The 25,634-nt window shown below is 35.9% G+C and overlaps 1 protein-coding gene across 1 annotated transcript in view; it reads right to left on the reverse strand.

Moving 5' to 3' along the window:
- Nucleotides 1-1,547: 1,547 nt before the first annotated feature.
- TMEFF2 (transmembrane protein with EGF like and two follistatin like domains 2) overlaps nucleotides 1,548-25,634 on the reverse strand; it is a 252,702-nt gene continuing 228,615 nt past the window's right edge. Inside the window, exons 8-10 of the mRNA XM_054478823.2 lie at nucleotides 8,385-8,508; nucleotides 6,107-6,265; nucleotides 1,548-2,907 (exon numbers count right to left, since the gene is read on the reverse strand). Of these exons, the coding sequence (XP_054334798.1) occupies nucleotides 2,811-2,907; nucleotides 6,107-6,265; nucleotides 8,385-8,508 (380 nt within the window). The 3' untranslated portion in view covers nucleotides 1,548-2,810. The remainder of the gene's footprint in view (nucleotides 2,908-6,106; nucleotides 6,266-8,384; nucleotides 8,509-25,634) is intronic.

The following is a 25,634-nucleotide window of genomic DNA, read 5'->3' on the forward strand; positions in this document are numbered from 1 at the left end:
ACAGGGTTTCACCATGTTGGCCAGACTGGTTTTGAACTCCTGGACTCAAGTGATCCACCTGCTTCGGCCTTCCAAAGTGCTGGGATTACAGGCGTGAGCCACCACGCCTGGCCATTAGCAGTTTACTTTAAAAGGATTTTGAATTTAAGTTGAGGATAAGCAATAAAAGTAGTTAATATGGTCCTTGGTAGCAATAATAAAAGTATAGTGCCTTTTTCCTGAATAGATAGAATCTTGATAGAGAGACAGAAGTGATCTTATGGATGAGGAAACTGAGATCTGAGATATGAAATGACTTGTTCATGGTTCCACAGCAAAATTGCAGGTCTAAGTAGAACCTGAATTTAAGAATCACGGCTCTCAATTAAACTTGCTTTCTACAAGTTCTACTATATAGCGTGCTGGTCAGACAACTGTAGTAGACTGTGCAATTCTGAGCTCTACACTCAAAGAAATATATTGATAAAGTAGAATTTGTCCAAGGAAGGATGATGCAGATGCTAGGGGGATGTGGAAGTGATATCACATGAAGAACAGATGAGGGAATTAAGGATGTTTCACTTGGAGATGAAGAGAGTTGCAGGAAGGCTGTGAGGTGAATGGGAAAACATGATTTCTGTCTTTTTATTTTAAATACATAAGTCATTATTCCTTTGCTCCTAAGAGGAAAAAATAGGAGCCCTGGGTAGAAACCACGTAGAAATAAGCATCACCTTGATATAAGAAAGAATTGTCTGAAAAATTATAATTGCCCAAGGATGAAATTCCAAATTATCAGAAATATGCCAGTAGAGGCTGGGTGATTAAAAACTCTAGATTGTGAGGTTTTTTTTTGTTTTTTTAAAGCAGAGACCATGTTTTATTGGTATTTCCCTAGGACCTTAAATAGTGCCTGGCACATAGTATGTGCACACTTAAGATTGTTATGCATCTTTTAAAAGGAATTCCTTCATGGGTTGGGTGAGCATGGAAATGGGCAAGAGTGTATTGTACTATGAACTCCAAGGACTTAGGTTTATGATCATTTGATAAAAATTCACATACAGCAACGCATCCATATCTAACAAGTCAAATCATTTCACCCTCCTACAAGCAAGAGTCAGTGGAATTGTTTCTTTTAATCTCTATAAATCTCTGTGGATGTTGCATTTTTTCCTCTTCCTTTATGAGGAGGAAGGGTTTCTTTGTCCCAAGTATCTTACAAAGGAGACCCTGGCTCGTTACATCTTTCTGTTAACCAAACTAAACTTCCACGAAGAAGTTGAAAAGGAATTTGTCTTGTACAGGTGGTATAGGGCCGATTTATGGGAACATTTGAGTGATGGTTATGCCAATAGAGTCACACTTTTCACAGTGATGACTAATCTAGAAAACCAGGTTTTTCAGAGTCCTAAATCCTACTTAGATGGTCACCTTTATTTATGTTTTAATGAGTATTTTAAACATCACTTCAGAAAATAATTTCTCACTGAATATTTTATATTCAGAATGTGTTGATTTGATATTTGTAGTGTCCTTTTTTTTTTTTAAAGTCCACGCACAGGTTATTTGAAGGAGACAAAGAGAGCTTTATTTAAATTTACTGTGTTAGCCATGGAAAGCTTTGCAGAGCTAAATGATAATAATTGATTTATTTTCATCTTATTCCTTGAGAGTTTTCACAGCTTATTTTTTCCAAACCAAGTTGTGATACCTATTTGTATGCACAAATCAAACAAAAATCCATACCAACTTCCCAGTGAGGTCTTTCAGATGCTATAGGAGTAATTTTCTTTCTTACGTCACCACATAAATATGTTCAAAACATATCTCTGTTTTCACGAAATATCATCATCATCTTAGTTCCATTACAAATTATGGTGCTGCATCAGCCACAAAGCTATTCATGGGGTATTGGTTGTGATTCTAACTTCTTTTCAAAGAACCATATACTATAAATATTGTATGGTGCTTTTGAGAATTCATGATTTTGGTGTTTCACATCTAATGGTGTTATTACGTTTTTCCCCTGGTAATTCCACCCACCTAAATGGAATATATTTTGCCACTCTGTGTATAGCTAGTATGTAACTTGTTCAGTATCCTTCAGATATATGCACTTAACTGGGGGATTCTAAGCTACTTCCCCAATAAAAACCAATATTTTCTTTCCCTCTCCTTTATAAGTTATAAAACACTTTCCCTCCCCTTCTTCTTTTATTTAGTTTATATGCCAGAGATTTTTCTGCTCTAGGGATGAAAATGGAAGGCCAGGGAAGAAAGTTGATGAAATAGAGATGATTCAAAGATCCAAAATATTTTATCCTCACTCGATATAAAGTAAATTATTTTTTCTCTTTTCCAATAACCATCATTTCCTTTGATCTTGGAATCACTCAAAACCTAGCCACTGAGTCCTGTACAAACTAATGTGCTGTCTCAAGATGAGAAGAAACATGAAATATTGGTAGCTGTACAGATTGTACTAGTCTGATTATATTTACAGTTATGAGATACCGCAAATTTAAGAATGCCAATTTTTTCTCATCACTGAGTATTTATTATATATAACAAATACATGGGAAAGAAAAAACTATATTGTGTGATATAAATAGTTTATTTACATTACAGAAAAAACATCAAGACAATGTATACTATTTCAAATATATCCATACATAATCAAATATAGCTGTAGTACATGTTTTCATTGGTGTAGATTACCACAAATGCAAGGCAACATGTGTAGATCTCTTGTCTTATTCTTTTGTCTATAATACTGTATTGTGTAGTCCAAGCTCTCGGTAGTCCAGCCACTGTGAAACATGCTCCCTTTAGATTAACCTCGTGGATGCTCTTGTTGTGTTGTCTGAACTGTAGTGCCCTGTATTTTGCTTCTGTCTGTGAATTCTGTTGCTTCTGGGGCATTTCCTGGAAGGTTGGAAAGTTTACAGATCTTAGTCCAATGCTATTACCTAAAGTATGGTCCTATAATCACAGAGTAAAGATGTGGATTAAGCAAATTATTAAAATATTTCAGATGGAAGAATTTATCATTAGTAAAAGCTTGGATTATTTTGAAGAAGTTATTATTTTGCTTCTCTGTGCAGTTGTCTTTAAGTTTTTCTTGGGAATTGAACACAGGCAGAAGTTGAAGAGGAAGACATTTACTTTGTCCTTAACTGCTTACTCATTAAGGCACAAAGAATGACTCAGCACAATGCAATCAAGCAAGTCGTGAGCCCATTTTATCTCACTTTAAAGGTCTTCAACAATTTTATATTTCAAATGTCCTAAGAATGAATGTTATATTGACTTTTCAATGTTATGAGTTTAAATCCTATCAAACCAGAGAATGAACCAACTGTTAATATCTGATATGTAATGGAAGGGAATATTGTTTTGGACCAGCCTAATATCATTTTTGTACATTAATAGTATAAATTAGGGACATAAATTGGTACCAATTATTTAGCATCTATAAAAATCTAATAGTCAAATTATCTGAAAATGTCTGATTTTTTTCTCTTGTAACAAAAAATGCTTTGACTATGAAAATGAGAATAATGGAAAGTTCATATAAAATTCTATTATAATCTGTGAAGTATCAGAATACATAAAAATATATAAATATACATACACATATATATCACGTGTGTATATGTGGGTTTATGTGTATATATATGTGTGTGTGTGTGTGTATGTATGTGCATATAAATATATATATGTATAGTTTTAGAGGGAGGATAGATCTGTTAAAGTGAACAGAAGCTGAAATCACATTCCCAGCAAATGGCAGCTAGAGATAAAAAGATCAAAATATCCAACTTCTCAACAGGGCAACTCTTTTCATTTTGAAACATGCCTCCAAATGTCCATATTTTTTGTGACACGTGGTGTTTAGGAGGAGGGCAGGTGTTTGGCTAAAATAGTGAAGCAAAAGAGAAAAGATTTTTTTAAAACAAGAAAGTAGAAAGAAGGAGAAGAGAGATGTAGAAGACAGGAGAGACCAGATGAGGAAGACGAAAAATCAAAGGAAATGGGAGGACTTCTGCGTGTTGCAATTTTGTAAATCTTTTAGCAAGATCTATTTTGAAATAGGTCTTGACAGACAAATGTGGCCAGGTCATCAGGAAAGTAGGGTTTCTGGGGTTTGGAGACAGATAGCCTAGTTGGAAAGTCTGGTTTCAGAGCAGAATGTTTTCAAGTGAGTGAAATGAATCCACACTGGGAATTGGTGTGGTTTATTGACTAGTATGAATCCTGGAAAGGCTCTAGAAGGTTAGGTGGTCTTAAGGCAGATTTGTAAAAGGCATTACAAAATACTAATTTAGTTTATGTGCTATGCCTTCCCCTTAAAAGCCAATAAATTGAGGACAGGTTTTATTTTATTATAACACGGAAAATGAATAAGTCCATATGCCTTGGAAAAATAGCTTACTCTAATTTGGAGCTCAGTTTAGATAATCTTGAGCATCAGAATACACAAAATCCTTACCAGACACGGTGCAGTATGAGCATGGTGAAGTGTCCAGGCTCTGGCACTAGGCCACCTGGACACCATTTCTGCCCTTGTTGCTCAGCTGTGTGAAGTCAGCAATTTGCCAACTTCTACCTCAGGGTCTCTATCTTGAAAGTGGAGATAATTGTTCCTTCTTTGTAATGTTATTAAATGTGCATATATATGTGTGTATATGCACATAATATGTGCTTACACAATTCCTAGTGAGGAAAGGACCCTGTATATTTCTGTTGTTTTTATTATGTATGGGAATGCAACTGTGATTCATAACAGAATTGAAAACATGAGCTAAAGTATTTACAGTTTTGCATTTGTGTCAGTAGTCGAAGTAGCAATCAAACTGTTGAGATTATATCCATTAAATATAGGTTTTGTTTTTCATGTACTGATATTGGGTAGATATTAGAGTAATATGGCATAGTTTCCTATGTTTTAGATTCTTTTCTTTTTCTTTTTATATGCAGTATTTTTGGTTTCTTGTTATCTTTATGTTCCCCAGAATCTATTTTAATATAATCACTTGGCATCTAAACGTGAGAGTCAAGTTGATGAACTCAACTTGGCTTAGAGCAGCCTAAAGCTTTAGTCGATGATCTTCCCTTAAGCCTTTAGGCCAGGCGAGGATTTATGAACCATATTTTGTCTTTTTCAAGAGCAAATGCCACACTTGTCCTCAAAGAAGGTAGTGAATACCATACTGAAATGTATTATGAACCTTATTTTCTAAAGATACGATACTTTTGCTTTTGTTTCTGTTCAAAACAATTTTTAGAGAAATATTCTGATTTACTAGAGAGCTGCACAAATGAAGAAAGTCTAAACGCCTTGTGAATTTGGTGAAAATCTTAAAAACTTCCTTGGAACTTTTTATAGAAGAGTGAAATCAAGTCAGTAAGGACTATCTTCAATGACTTTTCTGGTTACACAGAACATAAATGATACGCATTTGGCTTAAAGTCCAATTCTTGGTTACCATTGGTTTGCATGCAAATGAAATTAAGCAAGTACTGGCCTCATTCCTTTACTCCAAGCCCAACGTCAGACATTGCTAATTAATCACGGTTTTCTTTTCTGTTGAAACTAAAGGAAACCCCTGTGTCTTTTAGCCTGATTCTCCAGGAAACAACTACCTTTTGATTAGGCTGGGAATTTGATATAAAAGGTTGTTGTGATATTTGCTGCATGTTTTTCTGTATCTAAGGTTTTCATTTACCATGAAAGTAGAACTACTTGTATTTTTGCATTTTGTGACTGAAAACTATTTTGTCATCCTAAGATAAAAATGTGTTTGTTATTATACCAATATATGTTAAAACTGATTTGGATACTTAAGGATACTAATCCAGGTAGATAAGGATACTAATTCAAGTAGGTAAAATAAATAATCTTTATCATCAAGCAAAATTAAGGAAAATAATTTGTACCACCCCAATATGCTATTGTACCACTCCATTGGCTATTCAAATACTCTTATGCTAAGGACATAGGACTCATAGAGAAAGGATGGCTGCAGAGTCCATGAAGGAACTCAACTCAGAGGGATCTGATTAAATAAAAGAGGAACAATATATCCCTTTATTTGGGTAGCCACCAAGTGCTGTTACTGACCTTGTGATGCAGAGGACCACCACACAGATGACAGCAATCTGAATCGTTCCAATCACAGCTGCGATTAAGACATACTGAAATCGTACAGGACCGGGAACAACATATAGAACACTGTAGTCCTTTTTTTCACAGTGTTGTCCAGTATAACCAGCATCACACCTGGAAGAAATTATAGTGCCCAGTTACCTGTAGCTGCTGCATTCATTTTTATAGTCGATCGATAGGCATTTATTTTCATCACGAAATTAGGGCTTTTTGTGTCCCTTTCTAAATAAATATTACTTTGTGGCTATGGCTCTCAACTACTTATTTTCAACAAGATGTCTTTGTGTTTCTCGGTTATCAGATATGTGGTTTGTTTTTACATTTATGATAATAATTTCAAAGGTAGGAGGATTACTAGATGATTTATTTTTGGTGACAATATAGAGAGATAATACATGTCCAGGAATGACTGTTATTTCTATATTTTCTGGAAGGTGAGCTTTACATTTTATTTAATTTGCTCTTTAATCAACCTAAGTCAACATGTTTACTTGAAAAAAAATGTGTTTCTGATGACATGGGTACAAAAATTAGTCTGTTTTGGATGAAACATTCTCTATGCCATTGTCAGAATGAATGTTGAGAAATATTAGGATCAGAGTTACAGGATGAGTCATTAATTTTCTGGTCAAAAAAATCATCTGCTGATGATAGAGTCAAATTTTGTTAGAAAAAAGTAAGTATGATGTAGGCAACATAGTTCTGCAAAACAAGACAAGGTATTGTTCATCTGAGAATGAATGTCGCCTCTCTCACTCAACCCTCATGGAAAGCTCAGGTAGACAATCTATATATGAAAATTAGCATGTGTCAATGAAATGAGAAAATAGTTCATAAGAAAACAATACTTAAAGAGGATCAACATGTCATTGATTTTGTGGAACTATTCTATTACTTCACTTTGAATTTCTCATAACTACATCCTGAGAAACTTTTTCTCTCCATCTGGAAGGGTTTAATAATAATGACACTGCTGGGGAGTGAGGAGGTAGCAGGAGTAACTTCTCAGTTTTGTTCACTCTGCCTGACTTCAGTTGAAGGCCTGTGCTAGTATATTTTGTGGAGGGAAAACATGAAAGGAAGACAGCTCTAGGTGGGGGGCGGGGAGGGGGGAGGGAGGAAGAGTGGGAGAGAGAGAGAGAGAGAGAGAGAAATCTTCTGTTGTAAATGAAAATACAACTTATTTCATCATATGTCACTTGTACTTAATGTAAATAAAAATAAAAATAAATTGTGTTTTCATTTTGGCTTTGCCATCTCTGAAATAATTATATTTTAGACATGAATACACAGCAGGTATTTAAATACATATATATTAATATATATATATAAGAGATGGGGTATTGCTCAGTTGCCCAGGCTGGAGTGTAGTGGTGTGACCATAGCTCACTGCAGGCTTGAACTCCTGGGCTCAAGGGATCATCCCATTTCAGCTCTCAAGTAGCTCCTGGACTACAGGTGCGCATGCCACCATGCCTGGCTAATGTTTAATTTTTTTTTTTTTTTTTTTTTAGAGATAGGATCTCCCTTTGTTGCCCAGGCTGGCTTCAAGTGATCCTCTCACCTTGGCTTCCCAAAATGTGGGATTATAGGTGTGAGCCATCATGCCTGGCCAGTATTTATATTTATAAACTAAATCCAGATAAACAATTTCTTTGTTTCTCTACTGAGTTTGAAACTGTGGAGGTATAGCTAATGATTTCACTTTGCAAGCCTCCATGGGAGAGCAGATCTATAGAAAATAGTGAATGCCTGGCAAAACAAGGATTGATGATATTTATGAGAAGACCTGAAGGACTTAGGAAAAGATAAACTCTGAGAAGCAACTATGCTATCGAATATACATAAGGCTTCATCCACTCATTTGTCTGATAAATACTTATTGAGCAACTATTCTGTGTTCAGGAGAAAGAGTGGTAATACGGAGGAACTTGTACCTTTAAGGAGCTTATAATGCACAAAGTACAATTTCAAATTCTACTAGAAGAGTTTAGTAATGTGTTATATAGTACTTGAGTGTGTAAGGTGCCCATATTTTTGTTTTTTTTTAGTGTGTGAATGCTTGTGTCAGTATGTGTTTATGTGTGTATACATGCACAGGAGAAGCAGAGAAAAGTTTTGTTGCTGATCACCCGTTCAAGAAGAATGTCGACCAATTTTCTATAAACATCTACAATTTAGTTTCTACATATTAACTTTATATATTAACTATTCTTATGAGTAAAAATGTTACCTGCAAGATGGCTCCTGCATATTGACAGAATGCTCACACTTCCCATGCATGCAGAAGCCATTGTAATGTTCCGGACAAGGTATGTGGTGTTCTCTGGCACTTTCTTCTAATTTGTTAGCATTCTCTGTGAATACAGTTAAAAGTAAGCACCCCCTGTAAATACTTCCTTAGCCTGGTAAGATCAACCAGTACATTAAGAAGCAAAGCTATGGTAGGTAAAGATATTTAAAAGGGCAAGAACTAAAGGGCTATGCTTCAGAAATAAGAGGAAGAAAGAACTGAAAGACAGACGTCTTTACAATTGTGTTTAGAGATGAAATTTGCAAAATTACCCAGGGCTTTTTATGCTTTTATGCAATTTCCTACATCTTTAACAGCTAGTGGTGGTGTTTCTAGGTCTTGTCAGACAGCTTTAATTTTCCTCACATAGGGACCATACATTGATCATGAAATACTCCAAGAAGAAATATCCTATTTTTTAAATTTCAAAGCCCAGCATAATGTCCTTAAGAGTAAATTGCTGTGATACCTTGATACTTTCGCAATACGAGAGCTTAAAAGTTAAAATATGGCCGTGTTCAATTGTTAAACACACATTTTCCAAACTGAATGCAAATTTCAACAAATGTATTCTTTCAGGCTTTTAAAATCTACTGCAAACATGATTTTCACTAGCATCCATACATTTTTTTGTTGCCAAAATAAACCTATTACATAAGAAAACGTTATTTCAAAATCACTTATGTAGATATTCACATAGTATACACTGAATACTGTAAGTGTATTTAAATGCATATTTGGCCTGTATTAACAATGCTATGTGAAACCTAAACTTATGATAAAGAATAAACGTGGATTCTAAAATGAACACTTTTGCCTGCCATTACAACATGTTCTACTTGTTTTGCCATGTTTTCATAGATATTTGAATTTTTTTGACCTTTGTTAGTCCAAAAACGTTTGCTTCATATTTGTAATGCCATATATGTGTCTTTTGAGTCTTAATATGTTCATTTTATGACAAAACTTTTGTCTTGAGTTTTCCCTAAATCTGAAATATGATATTCTTGAAAATTTCTGCCCAAACACATGAGAAATATAGCTTTTATGAACTCAATCTGAAGACGCTCTTCAATCTGAAGGTACTCTTCAGCACCCTAGTAATTAGTCAGCAGTAATGGAAAATGGCAAATGAATTCCTATCTTTATGAAATGGTTTATTTCCATATAAGGGTATAGGTTTTATTATTAGTAGTCACAGATGATAAGCATATTCATTGGAAGAAAAAAACATGCCTCTGGTATTAGTGAATCAGACAAATGTATTATTTATGATTAAACAGAGCTGCAAAATATCTATACATCTTTAAGATCCAGATGCCATCTGCAAAACATTAAAGTCTGAAAAAAGTTGTAAAATATGTATAGTGCTTTCTTGTGTAGAGACATTTATATGCATCATTATGATGGGCAATATTTTATGTTACACACCCAAATTTGTAAGGGATTTACCATCAATATACTAGAGAGCCTGTAGATGACATTTAAATCATTAGTTTGTTTCTTATCTGTGTCTCTTTAGCTAGGATGGTTGGTGATTTTTTTGTTTGAATTACAGTATTTGCACATCGATAACAGCTATTAAACTGAACAAACTACTTCCATGGAGAAAACTAAGAATGTATAGAACTTTTTTGGTTTCTTCTCTCTTCTTTGAAGTTACTTTGGAATTTTGTGGTATAATGTTTTTGGTAGCAAGTGCAGCTGCAGTAAGCAAATACACCAAAATTAAAGTGGGTAGTGTTGGGTGAAATTTCCCACATGGGAACGTGTGACCAAAATGGAAGCAGGGCAATTCATAAATGCATGGAGGAGGCTGTGTTCATTCTGTGCCAGGGCCGGGGGCTACACACTATAGCGATCAAACCATGCACCTACTGTTTAAAGGAGACTTTAGCAGTGGGGTTTGCCAGTCACACTGCTGGTGTAATGAACCAGCTCTGATTTTCACTTTTGTTTCTGGACCTTCTTCCCATAACAAACTATTCGACACTTCTATTTAGGGTTCATTAGTAACCCCTCAGTGCTTCTGAACACCTGCATGCAGGGAAATTTTCTGTGACTTCCCTAAATTTCAGTTATACACTGTCTTTTCAGATATAGTATTTTTCAAACACATCTTGTTAGGACTATTTTTCTTTCTGTCAGTTACAAAAGAATATCAAGAATTTTTTAAAGTGGAAATCCAGTTTTTAGGCTAATTTATTTTTAACACTGTACCTCACCCCATACTGACAGTTTGTTTCTGGATTCGTGCCATATTCACAATTATGAACTGAAGTATAAGGGAAAAATAAGAGCTCGTTTGAATGAGGCTGTTGCCTTAGTGTGGTAAGAGATGGATATTTTCACAAAGTTCATTATCCAGCCAGAGTGATCACATGGGCAGGGAATAGTTTCCATCATAAAATCTGCTAATTAGTTTACACTATTCCTTGTGAGCTTGGAGTGCTCTGTTATGCTGCTCATAGGATACTGTCAAATAAGAAAGCAGAGAGATTGAAAATAAATGAGTAGAAGAAATGATCTCTGGGCAAGAAAATGAGGAATCATCAATATATGTCAACAAATTTATAGTCAATCCAACCAAGTAAATCAGTTGATTGAAAACCTGAATATATAACCACTGCTAGTAATGCAATAGACATATTTTAGAAACGAGATTTTAGTATATTAAGAAGAGTAGAAACACAGAAATCTAATATCCAAACAAACATGTATATGAACCATAGTGTTTGTGATCTTAATGTTTATGTATAGTAGGTATTAAGCAATAAAGCATTAAAACATTTTAAATTATATAAAAATTACATATTTCTGGAAGTCTGCATGTTTCCTTCAGGAGCTTATGATTTAGACATTGATTTCTCTGTTCTCCATTTAAAAAGAGGTTTAATGTAAGGGTTGTGCTCTTTCTTCTAAAATAGATAAAAGGCTATGGTAGAAACTCTTCATGTCTGTGTTTAAAATCCTCAACTAGTTTCCTGTTTAAATGTTTACAAATTGTTTTCTAGAGAGTTCCTGACCCTTTGAAAAAACAATTTCTGATACAATCTGAGTTATCTGCAGCAGAGCTAATAGGGCTCCATGCCCATTGCTAGTCAACACTTCAGTCAAGAGCTATTTAAATGGGCTGTTCTATGGTACAGCTACTCATATTGTTTCTACCCTGGTGCTTGCAGGGAAAGAAACAGGGAAAGCCAAAGAGACAGAGAATGGCAAATGGTGAGGCCTTACCTTACTGCAAGTCAAGTAAGGTTAAGTGGGTAGAAAGGGGGCAAAGCCAGATTTAGCAGTTCAGACTTAAATCAATACAGTCCAGTATGTACATATGTGTGTGTGTATGTGTTTACCATTGCCCTGTATTCCTTTCCCTAAAAAAGCTGAAAATAAGATGTTGTTTAGATAATTAATCTATCAAAGGAACACATTATGGATCAAAGCAGAAATATTACAGTGTAAAATTTGACTAAATCTATCCATGTTTCTAAAAAAGAGAATGTTTTCCTTTGGACAAAGATTAAAGGTTGGCCAAAGAAGTTCTGAAAGTTAAGTTGTATTGTCTATCCAAGTGCTCTCCAAGCTGGTGTGTCTTTGTTTTTTATTTTGAGAGTCTTACTCTATTACCCAGGATGGAATGCAGTGGCGTGATTTTGGCTCACTACAACCTCCACCTCCTGGGCTCAAGTGATTCTTGTGTCTCTGCCTCCCTATTAGGTGGGACTATAGGCATGTGCCATTACGCTAGCTAACTTTTTGTATTTTTTAGTAGAGATGGGGGTTTTCCATGTTGGCCAGGCTGGTCTTGAACTCCTGGCCTCAAGTGATCCACCTGCCTCAGCCTCCCAAAGTGCTGGGATTACAGTCATGAGTCACTACACCCAGCCCAAGTTGGTGCGTCTTAAAAAACCAGCCTGAACTAGCAAACCCAGAGTCCCAGGTGCAGAGATAGAAGTACCAGGTTATTAGTTTCCGATGCCATTAAATATTTATTCAGTTAACCCATTTCTCTTGTTCTGATACTCTACTGTCTAGTCATTCTTAAAATAATTTGACTTCTATGTAGCCTTCACATTGGAATGGCTTTGACAAAACAACATGAATATCTTACCCATTTAACAGTTACATATTTCATTTGAGAGAATTGACTAGTTCTGAATTTCTGTTTATTTTTTGAGGGGGTCACATGTCAACTTTCTTCCTCCCACTCAATTCTGAAGTTTTGTAAGGTCAAACTTCTGCTGTATAGACCAGAGAACTAGACCCTACCCGTTGTTCACTACAGTCTGCGAGGCCTTTGGGGGCTGGTCAAATGATATTTTTCTGGTAATGCCCCACTTTAATCAGGACTTTATTTCAAATGTATACAAATTCTTAGGCCACTGATTCATCCAGGAGAGTTTGATTCTGTGTAAGCGTTTCTGAGAAAATTGAATAGATCCTAAACTAGAGGAAACATCAGGAATTTAGTGGATGTTTTAGGTGGGCAGATCTCCACTGCATATTTTTAAACAACGAGAGCTGTTCAATAGGAGAATGAGTTCCATTGTAAAGTAGTGGGCTTCTGGTGGTATTGAAAGGAGCTGTGTGGCCATTTCTCAGGGATGTTGTAGACTGTTAATGTATATCGATTAGATTATTTCAGAGCTCTAAGTTCATTGAATTCTGAAAGTAACATTTATTTCTATTGCTAATATTCACTTATGATTAATCATGAATATTTACTAACATTTATTAGAGAATATAATTTTTGATAGGCTAGGAGATAGACGTAGAGAAACAGAGATATTATTTATATATATTAAACAAAATAAATTACTTTCGCCTTAATTATGGGACATGTTACCTTTTGAAATGGTATAAAATATCTTAAATTTTGACTGTGTCTATAATTCAGACATTCTAGCAGAGAGGACCTTTACTATGTAATGTATTGCCTCTCTTTTGTTTAGTGGACCTAAGTTCAATTTTTAAAATCATGCTTTAACATCCCATATAATCTTGACACGCACATGCTTGTGAGTATTACAGTTTGGTTTATTATCTTTTCAACTGTCTTTTGCTGTTGGTCCACAAAATGTGTCATACTTTTATAGAAAACAAAAATTTTCAATTTTGAATGTATTTATGTAATCTTGCTATTTTTTATATGTAATGACAGTAGAGGGAAACTCCGGTATTGAAATATTCATATTCTTACACACCTTTTGTAATTACTTAATTTTACCCTCCTCCTACTTACTGCCATTTCTCCAAAGCAAAATGAAACTACTTTTATTTAACTAGAAAAGGAAAAAACTGTTTTGTTCTCCTTATATTTACATTGTGCCTGGGACAGAAATAAATTATAAATATAGAAATAAAGTCATGATTATCCCCATTGTTGGTTAGAGTTGGTTTCAAAGAAGATATACAATTCTTATGATTTCCTCTCCTTATCTTATCAGGTATAAACATATGAGGCAGCAAAACCTCATATCTAGCTTGAGGTGCAATCCAAGTTTTTTAAAGACTAGAAAAGCATTCCTATTGAATGGGTTCTGAATGTAATGAAGTCTGAGTTCCTGCAACTTAACAGATTCCACAATAACCTCACCTGCTGTCATAGTTTCTTCAAGGCATATACGAGTAGATGAGAAGAGTCTCTCCTTTTTAAAGCTTCTGGGACACAGACTCAAATAAAAATGCTAGTTAAAAGTGACAGCCTAGTGTGAGGGATACAGAGAATTTAAGGATACAATCAATTCTCAAGTTTTGTAAAGAGCAGAGAGCCAGTCATAACATTCTTGTTATTTAATCTCTGTTAAAGACTTAGAAAATAACTCTTCAAAATAGAGACCAGGTCCTTCAACATTCTTGCTACAAATTTAACATTTCTTCTGCAAGTTGAACATTATTCTATTTTTTTCAGAAAACTAATTGAAACTACTTGGATCAGAAACTTTGCTAGTAAGGCAGTGGTATGGGTTGGGAACAGGATGGTTGCAAACAAACAGAAATTCCTCTTCATTCCACCATTGATAGGCACTAATATAAAATGTGAAATGTGATTATCCTTATCATTGCTTGCATATGCTATAAATATTCTTATTGAACATAAAATTAAAATAAGTGTAAGAAAACTAATTTTCATGTTACTGGATTCTGAGGCAAGGCCTTGATGACATGATTCAGGGATTGCTAGAATTTAAATTGGAAAAAGTACCAGCATCTGAAATATACATAGTAATTTGGGGACTGGAGTAATTGAAATGCAACAATAGTGGATGATTATTTGCACGGGCTTTTATTAACTCAGTTTCTATTTGTAATATATTTACATAGATAAATACTGAAAAATCTGTAAAATCTTGGGAGAAAAACTTGTATGCAACATTTTCACTTAACATCCAAATACAATTATAATCCAATAATTTGGCATAACAAGGTTCATATAGATTTAGTTAGAAATCCTGGACCTCAAAAAATTTTATTATTAAGAGCAAAATAAGTAGCTCCTTAGTTGTTTGCTCTGTTTTTTGACTCGGCAATGCCCTGCCTGGCTTTCGATGGCAGAGCCCTCAGAAGAGTGAAGAGAGCAGGCCGCTGGGAGAAGTTGTGTTCTGTCTCTAATGGTCCTTTTCAAACTTCACCACTCAGTCAAGAGCCTATTAACTCTCAGCAAGTGGGTAACTCCTATTGGTTTACAGGACTTGGTTTGAAGACCTTTTAAAAATACAGTATTTTATGGAGCTTTAGATGTCTTTGACAACATTTCTGTAAGTATCAGGCCTTGGGAAGAGGTAGGAATCTATGGTTCATTAGCCTCTTGGGAGTCCAGAGCTGGAGTTGCCTTAAGCTTATCTGGGGCAATTTGTTGCATCTCTCCCCACTGAGTTTTTCCCCTCAGCATCTCCTTGCTTTCAAGCTGCTCTCAGGAGACAAAGTTTGCTATAAACTTTAGAGAAAGAAAATGCCATGGGAAGCCATTTTATGCTAAGAATATATTTATTCTCTTCCTTTTTGTCTTGAACTAAATGTATGCATTTTTGGCCAAAATTATTTGCTTGTGGTTAATCCAGGCATCCTTTCTTAGTGAGCTTCATTGGTGACAATGCTGAAAATGACACTAAGTAACAGAAGGAAGAAGCAACGGGTCAGGTCCCATCTACTCTAGTCTTCTGGGCCATGTGAGCCAAGCAGTTTTCTTCTTTGTAGGCTATGTGTGCAGAAATGGATAAATAGTCAAGACAAACCTCCTCAGGTGATGTATCTGTTTTCTTCTGTGACCCTGAAGTGACTAACTGGCAGAGAATGAAGAGGATCGAAGCTAGAGCATTTACTGGAATATAGTGAAAGCAAAGGTTTGAATAACACAGATAGAACACCAAAGCTGTCTTTCAGTAATTTATTATATGAATATTTCTTGAGTAGCTATTATGTGTCTGGCACTATGCTATGTGTTGTGTATCCATATCCATATGCTAAAGCTATTGGTTGTCACTCAGTGATTTTGCTTATTATCTTCTAAAGACAACCAAGAAAACTGATTCTTAAGACAAGATGATAGTAATTATGTCTTCAGTTACTTGAGAATCTTACAACAGGACCATCATTGTGTTAATACTTACTTAACATGGTCAAAATGTATTCCTTAGTATAGTCTTTCAAGGTAGATTTATAAAATTTCCATTTTTTTATAGATTAGGAAAATGAAGTTAAAGTAGGTTAAATTACTTGTCTTAGTAATTTACACAACTACTAAACAGAATTGCTGTCAAAGTCAGAGCTCTTTCCAGTGTGATATGTACAGTATGATAGGAACTTAAAAAATACACGACAACATCTGGCCTTCACGTCTTATCATTCGTGTTTTATGACTCCTGACTCTTTATCCCACCTAGATTCTATTGTTACTCTAAAAAACAATTTCTTTCCTTCCTTCCTTTCTTTCTTTCTCTCTCTCTCTCTCTCTTTTTCTTTCTTTCTTTCTTTGCCTTTTAACCCATGTACCTTGTCTAGGGCCAACCCATCATGAATCTCAACCCCTCCATCACCCTCAGGGGCTCTCCATCAATTATCTCCCTTTGTTCTTGTATCTTCAACTCTCCCTCACTCTTTGCTCATTTCCATCAGCATTTCAACACACTCAAGTGTCTTCCTTCTTAAAATAAAAATGAAAAAGGCCCTCTCAATCCATGTCCCTTGGTAGACCTGTTTCCTTTATTCCATTTACAGTGAAACTTACTTACAAGCGTTGTCTCTGCTCCTTTTCTTCACTTCTGCACTCACCTCTCCTCATTCTTGCAGCTCTCTGGCCACCCCTTCAGAGAAACTGCTATGATCAATGTTACCAACAACATTGTTGTTAAAACTAGTAGTCTCTTCTCAGGCCTCAGCCATCACAATCTCTCAGTAATATTCACTACAGCTGACCACATCTTCCTTTTTGAAGCCCTCTCTTCCCTGGGTTTCCATGATACCACCCACTTCTTGTTCTTTTCGGTTGCTCCTTCATAGTCTATTGTGTAGGCTCCCATTTTCCAACTGATTCCTTAAATGTTGATACTTCCCTAAGGTTCTTCTCTTGTTGCACTTTAAACATTTTCCCTGAGAGAGCTCATCCTCACCCAAGGCCTCTATTTGTCATTTTACTGCCTCTGACTTCCAAATATTGATTAGTCAGCCCAGATCACCTTTTTATAGGTGACCAGGTGATCACACTTTTATAGAGTTTCATATCTATATAGCAACATTCCTAGGGTCTCCCACGCACCTCAAACTCATCAGATCCTTCTCCCACTTCCTTCCCCTGCTTCTTATCCCAGGTATATTTATCTACTCATTGACCAAACAGGAAATCTGGGTTTCACTTTTAAATTCTAACTGAGTAAATCACGAAGTCCCGTGATTTCTACTTCTTAAGTATATCCCAAATTTGTCTATTTCTCTGCATTTCTACTGCTACTCACTAAAGTCAGACCATATGTCAGCAGATCACCATGCCTCAAATTTTGCCCTCTTGAAATATATTTTCCACCTAGGCCAGAGTGATCTTTCTAGAAGAGAAAACGTGAGTACATTTTGATCGCCCTTAAAATTTCCCAAAGAAATAATTCTCAAGTTATTCCTCATTGTTCCTTTAATGAGCCAAATGCTAACAATACTCAGAAGGCAATTCAGAATCTAGTCCCAGCTTCTCCATTCTCACCTTTTGCAATTCTTCTGCATCTTCTTACATTCATCATATGAAATTTCTCTCTCCCCTCTGGGACTTTCCATATGCTATTCCCTTTGCCTGGAATGCTCACTTTCCTTCTGTTTCATTTACCAAAGTCCTACTCATCACTTAGGTCTCATCATTGGCATTATTTCCTCTAAGAAACTTCTGCGATGTTCTCTTCTGTCTCCTCAGTCTGGGCTCACTGCCCCTCTGACCTAAAACCACTCTCCTATTCCAGCACTGTCCACACCAAATCTTCATTATTGTTTACTTGTCTGTGTGACACGTTAGTTCAGAAACTCCCTTTTAAAGGCTGGTAATATATTTGATTTCAAAAAAAAAAAAAAACTTGCGTAGTCTCTGTACATAGCACAGAACATAGCACAAGATGATAAATACATAGTTTTTAAAATAAAGGAATGTTTCCCTAGGTTTCTCTACTGATATTGGGAAGCTTCCAGAAAAATATACAAAAGTTAAAGCAGTAGAAAAGGAATCTTAACTTTGCTTCATGGGAACAACTTTTTGTAGGTGAGGGTGGCATGTCAAATGGGACTGTAAGAACTGCCTTATGAAAGAATATCTGCCAGAGGGGAGTGGCTGCAGATCCTGGAGAAGTGGAGCCAGAGAAGGGGATGTGGTTTCTTCTTTCCACAGCTTCTGGTGAGGCTAATGGAGAAATGAACAGATCATCGAGTTTTTAAAATAATATCACTTCTGTTAGCTAGGGATGTGTGTGATTCTGAAAGGAAGAATTTATTACCCCTTTCATTTAAAGATTGAATTATGGGAACTTTAGTTCTAGGTGGAAAAATTGCCATCTGTATGCATGTCATACCTCAAAAATCACAGTGGAACTATGTATGGTCAATTCTGAATTAATAGATTCTAATTTGGCCATTCACACTGTGTGTATAGCATTGTCCAGAAGTGAGAATATTGAAAATTTTCAGGGCAGAAGGAAACTTTTATTTAAAAAAGCAAAACAAAACAAAAAACAGGCAAATGAATTTCAAAATAGAAACTAGTATTTTAAATTAATAAAACATTTTCCTTGTCAGCTTCTGAATAAAACCATGCATTTATTCTCATACTTAGAATTATTTTATGGTAATAGATGCTAAACACCACAATTAGAAGCACAGATATACTTGCTGATACTGTGATAAATAAAGCTAGTGATCAGTTTGGTTTTCTACAAGAGCACCCTAAAAAGAACTGGAGGGGTTTTTATAATTTATTAAACTAAGGAACAAAGGTATAGCTTTTACTCTTCAATAGGCTTTTTTGAGCAGTCTCAAAAGTGCTTGAGAAAAGACACTAGAAGAAATGTAAAATTCTCTATGAAAACTGGTTTAAAACTGAACTTCTGAAAAAAAAAGGAAACTAAAAAGTTCCATAAAATTGGTAGTAAAAGTGCTTCTAATAGCTAGAAATGTTTTATATTATTTAAATGGAATATTTAAGTTTAATGTTTAATTCTAAACACTAATGAACTACCCACTTAAGAAATTATAGATAGCCACAGTTGGGGATATTATGCAATGCTAGATACCTGAGCAGAATTTATAGGTATTATAGGTACAGCACCTTAGTACCATATTTGGACATCACAGGATCTTAGACGATGCTGTTGATGCTCTGACACCCCTCATAGAAGTATGTATGTAGATATATATATCTGTGAGTTTTGTATAAACACAATTCTACTATGATCTGTTACAAATAGCAAATTTTAAGGATAAAATATAATGAGAAGTATAGTACACTAAAATTCCCATTTTAAGGGCAATGCTTCTTGTTCTAGTGCAGACTCATCTCCTTCCCTTGTGCAAAGTAGATTTCCAGGTTTTGGTCTTGATCAGCTCAATCAGAATTACCAGCTGAGGGGCCTGAATCTGTCTTTTAAAAAGTGCTTTAGGTGATTCTGACGTGCAAATAGTGTGCAGCCTGGTGGTCCTGACCTCACGTCACCATTTTTTCTTACCTCTCGCAGGCTTTGGCTATCTGATGCTAGGCTTTCCTGCACCCTGGATCTCCCTTCGTTCCCCTGATAATTGTCCTACAGTGGCCCACCTTTCTGGTCCCAGGTCTATCTTAGCTCTTCTCTGTAAAGTGCCAGTCTCCGCTGTGGTCTATGAGTGTGTGAGCCATGGTTGGCCCTCTGCTGCTCTTCCCGCATCCACTCTTGGATGTTACAGGAAGTCCTCAGGGGACCTCAGCTTGCCAAGCCTTCCTTACCCTTCGTAGTCAGCCTGGAAAACTCACTTTGTTTTAGAATGTCTTTGTCTCTTTTGAGAACACTCCACTCCATGAATGGGCTGTGTGCCTGTAACAAGTGCCAACATCTGTGAGAGATTTCTAGATTTTGTCAATTCTCAGATATTTGGAGACCAATTTTTTCAAATCTCCAGGCTTCTTTAATGACTCTGTTGGATAACTAACAGAACTGACAACAAGAACACCCTGTGTGAAAGGCAAATGAAGCATCCTCTCAAATACAGGAACAGATAACACAGCTGAGAAAAGGTGCAGATTATACCAATGTTTATGATTGCTTCAATTTACAGATGATAGTAAAGGAGCATTAGGCCACTGGTGATATCTATATCAGCTCAGCTAGTCCGTGGAAAAGATGAAGTCACAAGAAAGGTAACAGGGGCAGGAAAGAAGACAAATAGAGGAAAACAACTGGAGGCAAAATTAGTATTTGTGTCACTGTGGCAACTGAGATAAATGATATTAAAACAAAGAGTGGGTATTGACAGCAGAAGAGAAGAGGCAGAAGGTGAGAAATATCTCTTTGGTTTCATGGGGCAGGACAAATGGCCACCTGTGCTTCTAAATTGCAGGCCTTATGGACACAGAACATGCTCTTTAGACCAGAGTTTCCTGAGGGGAGCTCTGTTGATGCATGACTACTTCTGTAGCAGAATTCATGGGAAAAGGGGTTTCTGTAGTCAAATAAATTTGGGATAGAGTGGATTAAACCAAATTATATTGGTTTCTTTACTGCTGCTTTCCTCAGAGCCCTTAAAAGGCTAACTTACACTGTGAGATGCCAGGAGGGGACAAACATTATGTAGTGCTTCTAGACTCATTTCTCAATGGAACCTCCCTGCTCTTTGGAGGAGCATTTTGTGGGACTATTCCATCAGACGTCATTCTGGGAAACACTGCATTAGATTATGGCATCTCCAAATTTTTCACATCACCACACATACAGAAAAAAATAAATTGAGTTTTTGGTAAAAAGAGGACATTATAAGCCTTGGGGCTCTAGCCATCCAAGCCACCCAGAAGGCTAAGGTGGATCACTGCACTAACATACCTGTTACCTATTCAGGGCACACAAGAAAGTTTTGCACTAGATTATACCCTCTCTTTGGGCAAAGACTGTGTATTGTTTCCAGGTTTATATATATATATATGTTTGTGTATATATGTATGTATGTGTGTGTGTGTATAGCTAACGTTTAGAACAGAGACTGACACAAAGTGAGTGTTCAATATATAGAATGAATAAATGAATGAATATTATAGGCATAGGAGATATGTTTGGCAGCGACTTCTACCTCAGTGTGGTGGCTTTGAAAAAATAAATGCCTCTGGTTGTTTGCATCAGAGCCAGCTCATCACCACTTCAGTGAAATGTCCATAAAGGTACAATCAATCCCTACCTTAGGTGACAAGGTAAGGTGCAATATGGCAGAGAAGGCTTCTCAATAGAAAGTATATATTCCAGTGCAAAAAGACTAGGTGCATAGGTAAAAGCCGTATTTCCTATGTATTTCAGTCTCCTTCAGCAAAAGGTAAAAATACGCAGAGCAAAAATGTGTTGCTAATCATGAAAGACAAGAAGGATATCCATGAATGGTATGAAAGGTCAAGCATAAGCAAATGTTGATGGGTTTGTGTATGTCTCCTGAATGATGTCATGGCCCAGAAATGGCAATGAGAGAATTTATTGTGTAGATCTGAATTAATTTATAAATCTGGAGTACTGCCATTTGATGGTACCTGACCAAATTAGTGTAAGCGATTGTCATTGAAAGAGCCAGAAGGTATACCATCTCTTCTCATAGTCAAGAATCAGATAAAATTATTTAAAGAAACAAATGTAGCTGATTGTGGTATGAGTATTTCTGAAGGTGGGTTTGACATGTTAGATGAGCATTCTAAATAAAACTGGCAATAAAAAAGTCATGGAATCACTTTAAGAAAAATCACAGAATTTTATAGGTTTTGCTAAAAAATAACTTCCAAATCAGTATAAGCCCTGAAGAATTTAACGACTTTTAGTATTTCTCAATAATCTATTGGTACATGTCAGTGAATCAAATATCTTTGTGTTTAAACACAGTAAGACTGTCATTGAACATGATAATGCTGCCTAAAACTTTTAATGATGTGAAGATCCATGGTAGATTTCCATGTTGTCCCTCTATTTAACCTGTTAAAGAGAAACAATAATACCAATGAGCAAGTTTTTTTCATGCCCAGCATTACTTTTCCTATCAGCAAAATATTATATCTAGTGATTGGTAAAATAATAACCAATAGTTTATTGGTTACTGTCCTGGGTAGATCCGTGTTTACCCCAAACTCACATTCACCTGGAACCTCAGAATGTAATCTTATTTGGAAATAAGTAATTACTTAAAATGAGGTCATACTGGATGAGGGTGGGCCCCAAATCCATGACTGTGTCCTCAAGAGAAGGGCAAGTGAAGACGCACAAGCAGAAGGTCATATGAAAATGGCAGCAGACACTGGAGATGTGCCACTAAAACCAAAACATGCAGGAGCCACCAAAAGCTGGAACAGCCCAGGAAAAATTCTCCTTTTGAAACTTTAGAGAAAGTGTGGCCTAATACCTGAATTTCAGTCTTTTAGCCTCTAGAAATGTGAGATAATAAATTTCTGTAGTTTTAAGTCTCCTCATTCATGGTAATTTTGTTATGGCATCCCTAGAAAAAGTAGGGTTTGTAAATGGTTGGTAACCATTTACCAATCAATCAAATTCATATTGATAGAGTATATCTTTTAATAGTCCAAATGGAGTCAATGAAAGTGAGCTGAAAGATTGGTTTCGGCTAGGATGTGACCTGGAAAGTCTTGGTTTATTTATGTCTATTTTCCCAGCATAAATTATTAATGGTGTACTGTTTTACTCTCAAAAGTTTCCTACTTTGAATGATGAATTGTATGATCACCTTAGCTTAAGCTTAAGTTGAAGTGCCTGTGATTCATTGCATTTGCATCCCCCAAATTATGTTTTTAAGAGCTGATGTGTAGCTAAGATTCATTTTTTTTTTCTTCCCAGTTTTGAACAACTGACTTGCTTCTGGCACTTCCTTAATTTCTAGTCAGTGATAACTGGAGTGCAAAAAACTACTTTAGAAACAGTTAAGGATCCGGTGTGAGTCTAAACAATTTACTTCCACATGGACATCATTTAGGGCTGGAGATTAGTTATTAACTAAATGGTACCTTGTGATCTTACAGTGTTAGTTTACCTTTTAACAGGTTTAACACCCTCCAGGGATATAATTACACTCCTTTCTAAGTACATGGTTAACCACTCAAGAAATCAATAGGTGTTACAAAACATGTACAAATTTGAATTTGGAGAGAGTCAAACTTCTATCTTGTTCCTAGAAGTAAAATGGCTAACATTTAGAATTGGGCTTATAGGGAACCATTTATTTTGAAATAGAAAAAGCACAAAATAGGTATGTTCAGAGTTGGGTGCAAAATATGACATTGATAAATCAAACAGAGCCCCTCATTTTTGCTTTGATTGATGTTGTCAATAGCAACCCACAACTTTTGGTTCTTGATGTGTGACTATGTAGCCCCCTGGATCCAGAGAAGGTAACAAACATGTTTTCTCTCATGAGGTTTCTAAATTTACTGGAGCTTGATCCTACTTACACCTAATTAATTCATCAATAATATTCATTCATTTAAAATATTGATGGTTTCCTTCTGTGTGTTAAATACTACAGGTATAGTATGTACAGTGGTGAATTAAATAGACAGTTTCTCTCTGGAAGAGCGTGCATATTAGAGAGTGAGATAGGCAATAGATAAAAACAAAAATCAACATCTAAATTAGAAATGTCACAGGAAAAAATAGGGTGCTCAGATACAGAATAGTAGCGTGGGATACTAGAGAGGTGATAAAAGTCATATTGAGGAAAGGAAGGATGAGAAAGAGCTGGTCAGAGATAGCCCAGGAAGAGCTTCTGACTGAGTGAACACAGAAAGACAAATGCAGGAAAGAGGTATTCCAGGAAACAGCCTTGTGGCTAGAATGGAGAATGTGCCAGCTATGGTGGAGAGAGGGATAAAATGAAGTTGGAGAGGTCAGTGAGATCCTTACTATACACGAAGCTAAGAAGTATTGCGTTAGTTTTTTTTTTTTTTTTTTAGACCGAGTCTCACTCTGTTGCCCAGGCTGGAGTGCAGTGGTGCAATCTTGGCTCACTGCAACCTCCGCCTCCCGGGTTCAAGTGATTCTCCTGCCTCAGCCTCCCGAATAGCTGGGATTACAGGCACCCACCATCATGCCCAGCTTTTTTTTTGTTTTTTGTTTTGTATTTTTGTAGAGATGGGGTTTCACCATGTTGTCCATGCTGGTCTTGAACTCCTGACCTCAGGTGATCCGCCCACCTCAGCCTCCCAAAGTGTTGGGATTACAGGCATGAACCACTGTGCCTGACCTAGTTTAAAGATCAATGGGAAAGCATTTGGGTAGTTTCGAGCACATCTGTCTGTTACTAAAAATGGATCATTAAGGGAACACAGAGGAAGCGGGGAGAGCAAACAGGAGACCAGTACAGTGGTGTGGGAGAAAGACAATGTCCCAGTCTTCAACTTGGGTAGTAGCAATGGAAGAAGGGAAAAAATTACTTTTATTTCCCTTGTACCTTACAGGTGGATTGAATATGACCTGTTTATGTATTGCAAAATGGTAGGAACAATTCCAAGATGATGCAGTTTTTGGCTAAAACATCTTGGTAGTGCTATTTTGTACAATGCGAAAAATGAGAAGAAACATCTAAGCTCCAATGTATAAACATGACAGATATCCCTTATTATGATTTTTGAGATTACATTGAAAATTCTATGTTTATATTTGGGTATGTCTACAGTAGAATTGATGTTAACTGGAAAGAATCCATAGTTTAGTGGAAAATTATTAAGGGGTGAACTAGCTACTAAATAATAGTAAGATACTGTATGATTAAGAAATGAAAACTTACAGCTAGGTGATATTTAAAGTAGGAGGAAGGACATTTGTAATTGTCTATGAAGAATTTGGGGATGTAAATTTAAAGGCAAGATAAGTAAATCATGAAGTGAAAGGAAAAAATTAGACTATGCAGAAACATCAGTGAGAAATGCTTTTAAGCAAAACTTTGCTTTCTTTTTGAAAAATTTATCACAAGAAAATAAGAGTTCTTTTAAGACAAAAAGTTCATAGATTTGGTCTCTTCAATGTCCATTATATAACATAGGTTTTCTACTTGCCAAAAGATTATTAAATAATATTATTATTTTATAATCATATAGTGACTTAAAATTTTGTTTTTGTAGCTCTTATTTTGTTTGAGACTGCAACACTCCTAAGAGGTATGTAAGTTTAAGAACATGAATACATATTTATATATATGTGTGTGTATATACACATACACACACATGCATATATACACATATGCACATATATACCTATACATGCATACATATATATTTATGTGTTTGTGTATAGATACGGTTTTTTCTTTGATAAAGTAGGAGCTTGAGGTCAGAAATATTCAGTGAATCTCTAATGTCATGAGAGGGCTAAAGGCAGAGAACTCCAGAAGCCATGTGTGTCTCCTAAAAATCTACTTTAAAATAGATTTAGGTTTAGAGAAAAGTTACAAAGATAGTGACATGGTTTGGCTGTGTCCCCACCCAAATCTCATTTTGAACTGTAG

This window comes from Pongo pygmaeus, chromosome 11 (assembly GCF_028885625.2).
Source record: "Pongo pygmaeus isolate AG05252 chromosome 11, NHGRI_mPonPyg2-v2.0_pri, whole genome shotgun sequence".
NCBI classification, from domain to species: Eukaryota; Metazoa; Chordata; class Mammalia; order Primates; family Hominidae; genus Pongo; species Pongo pygmaeus.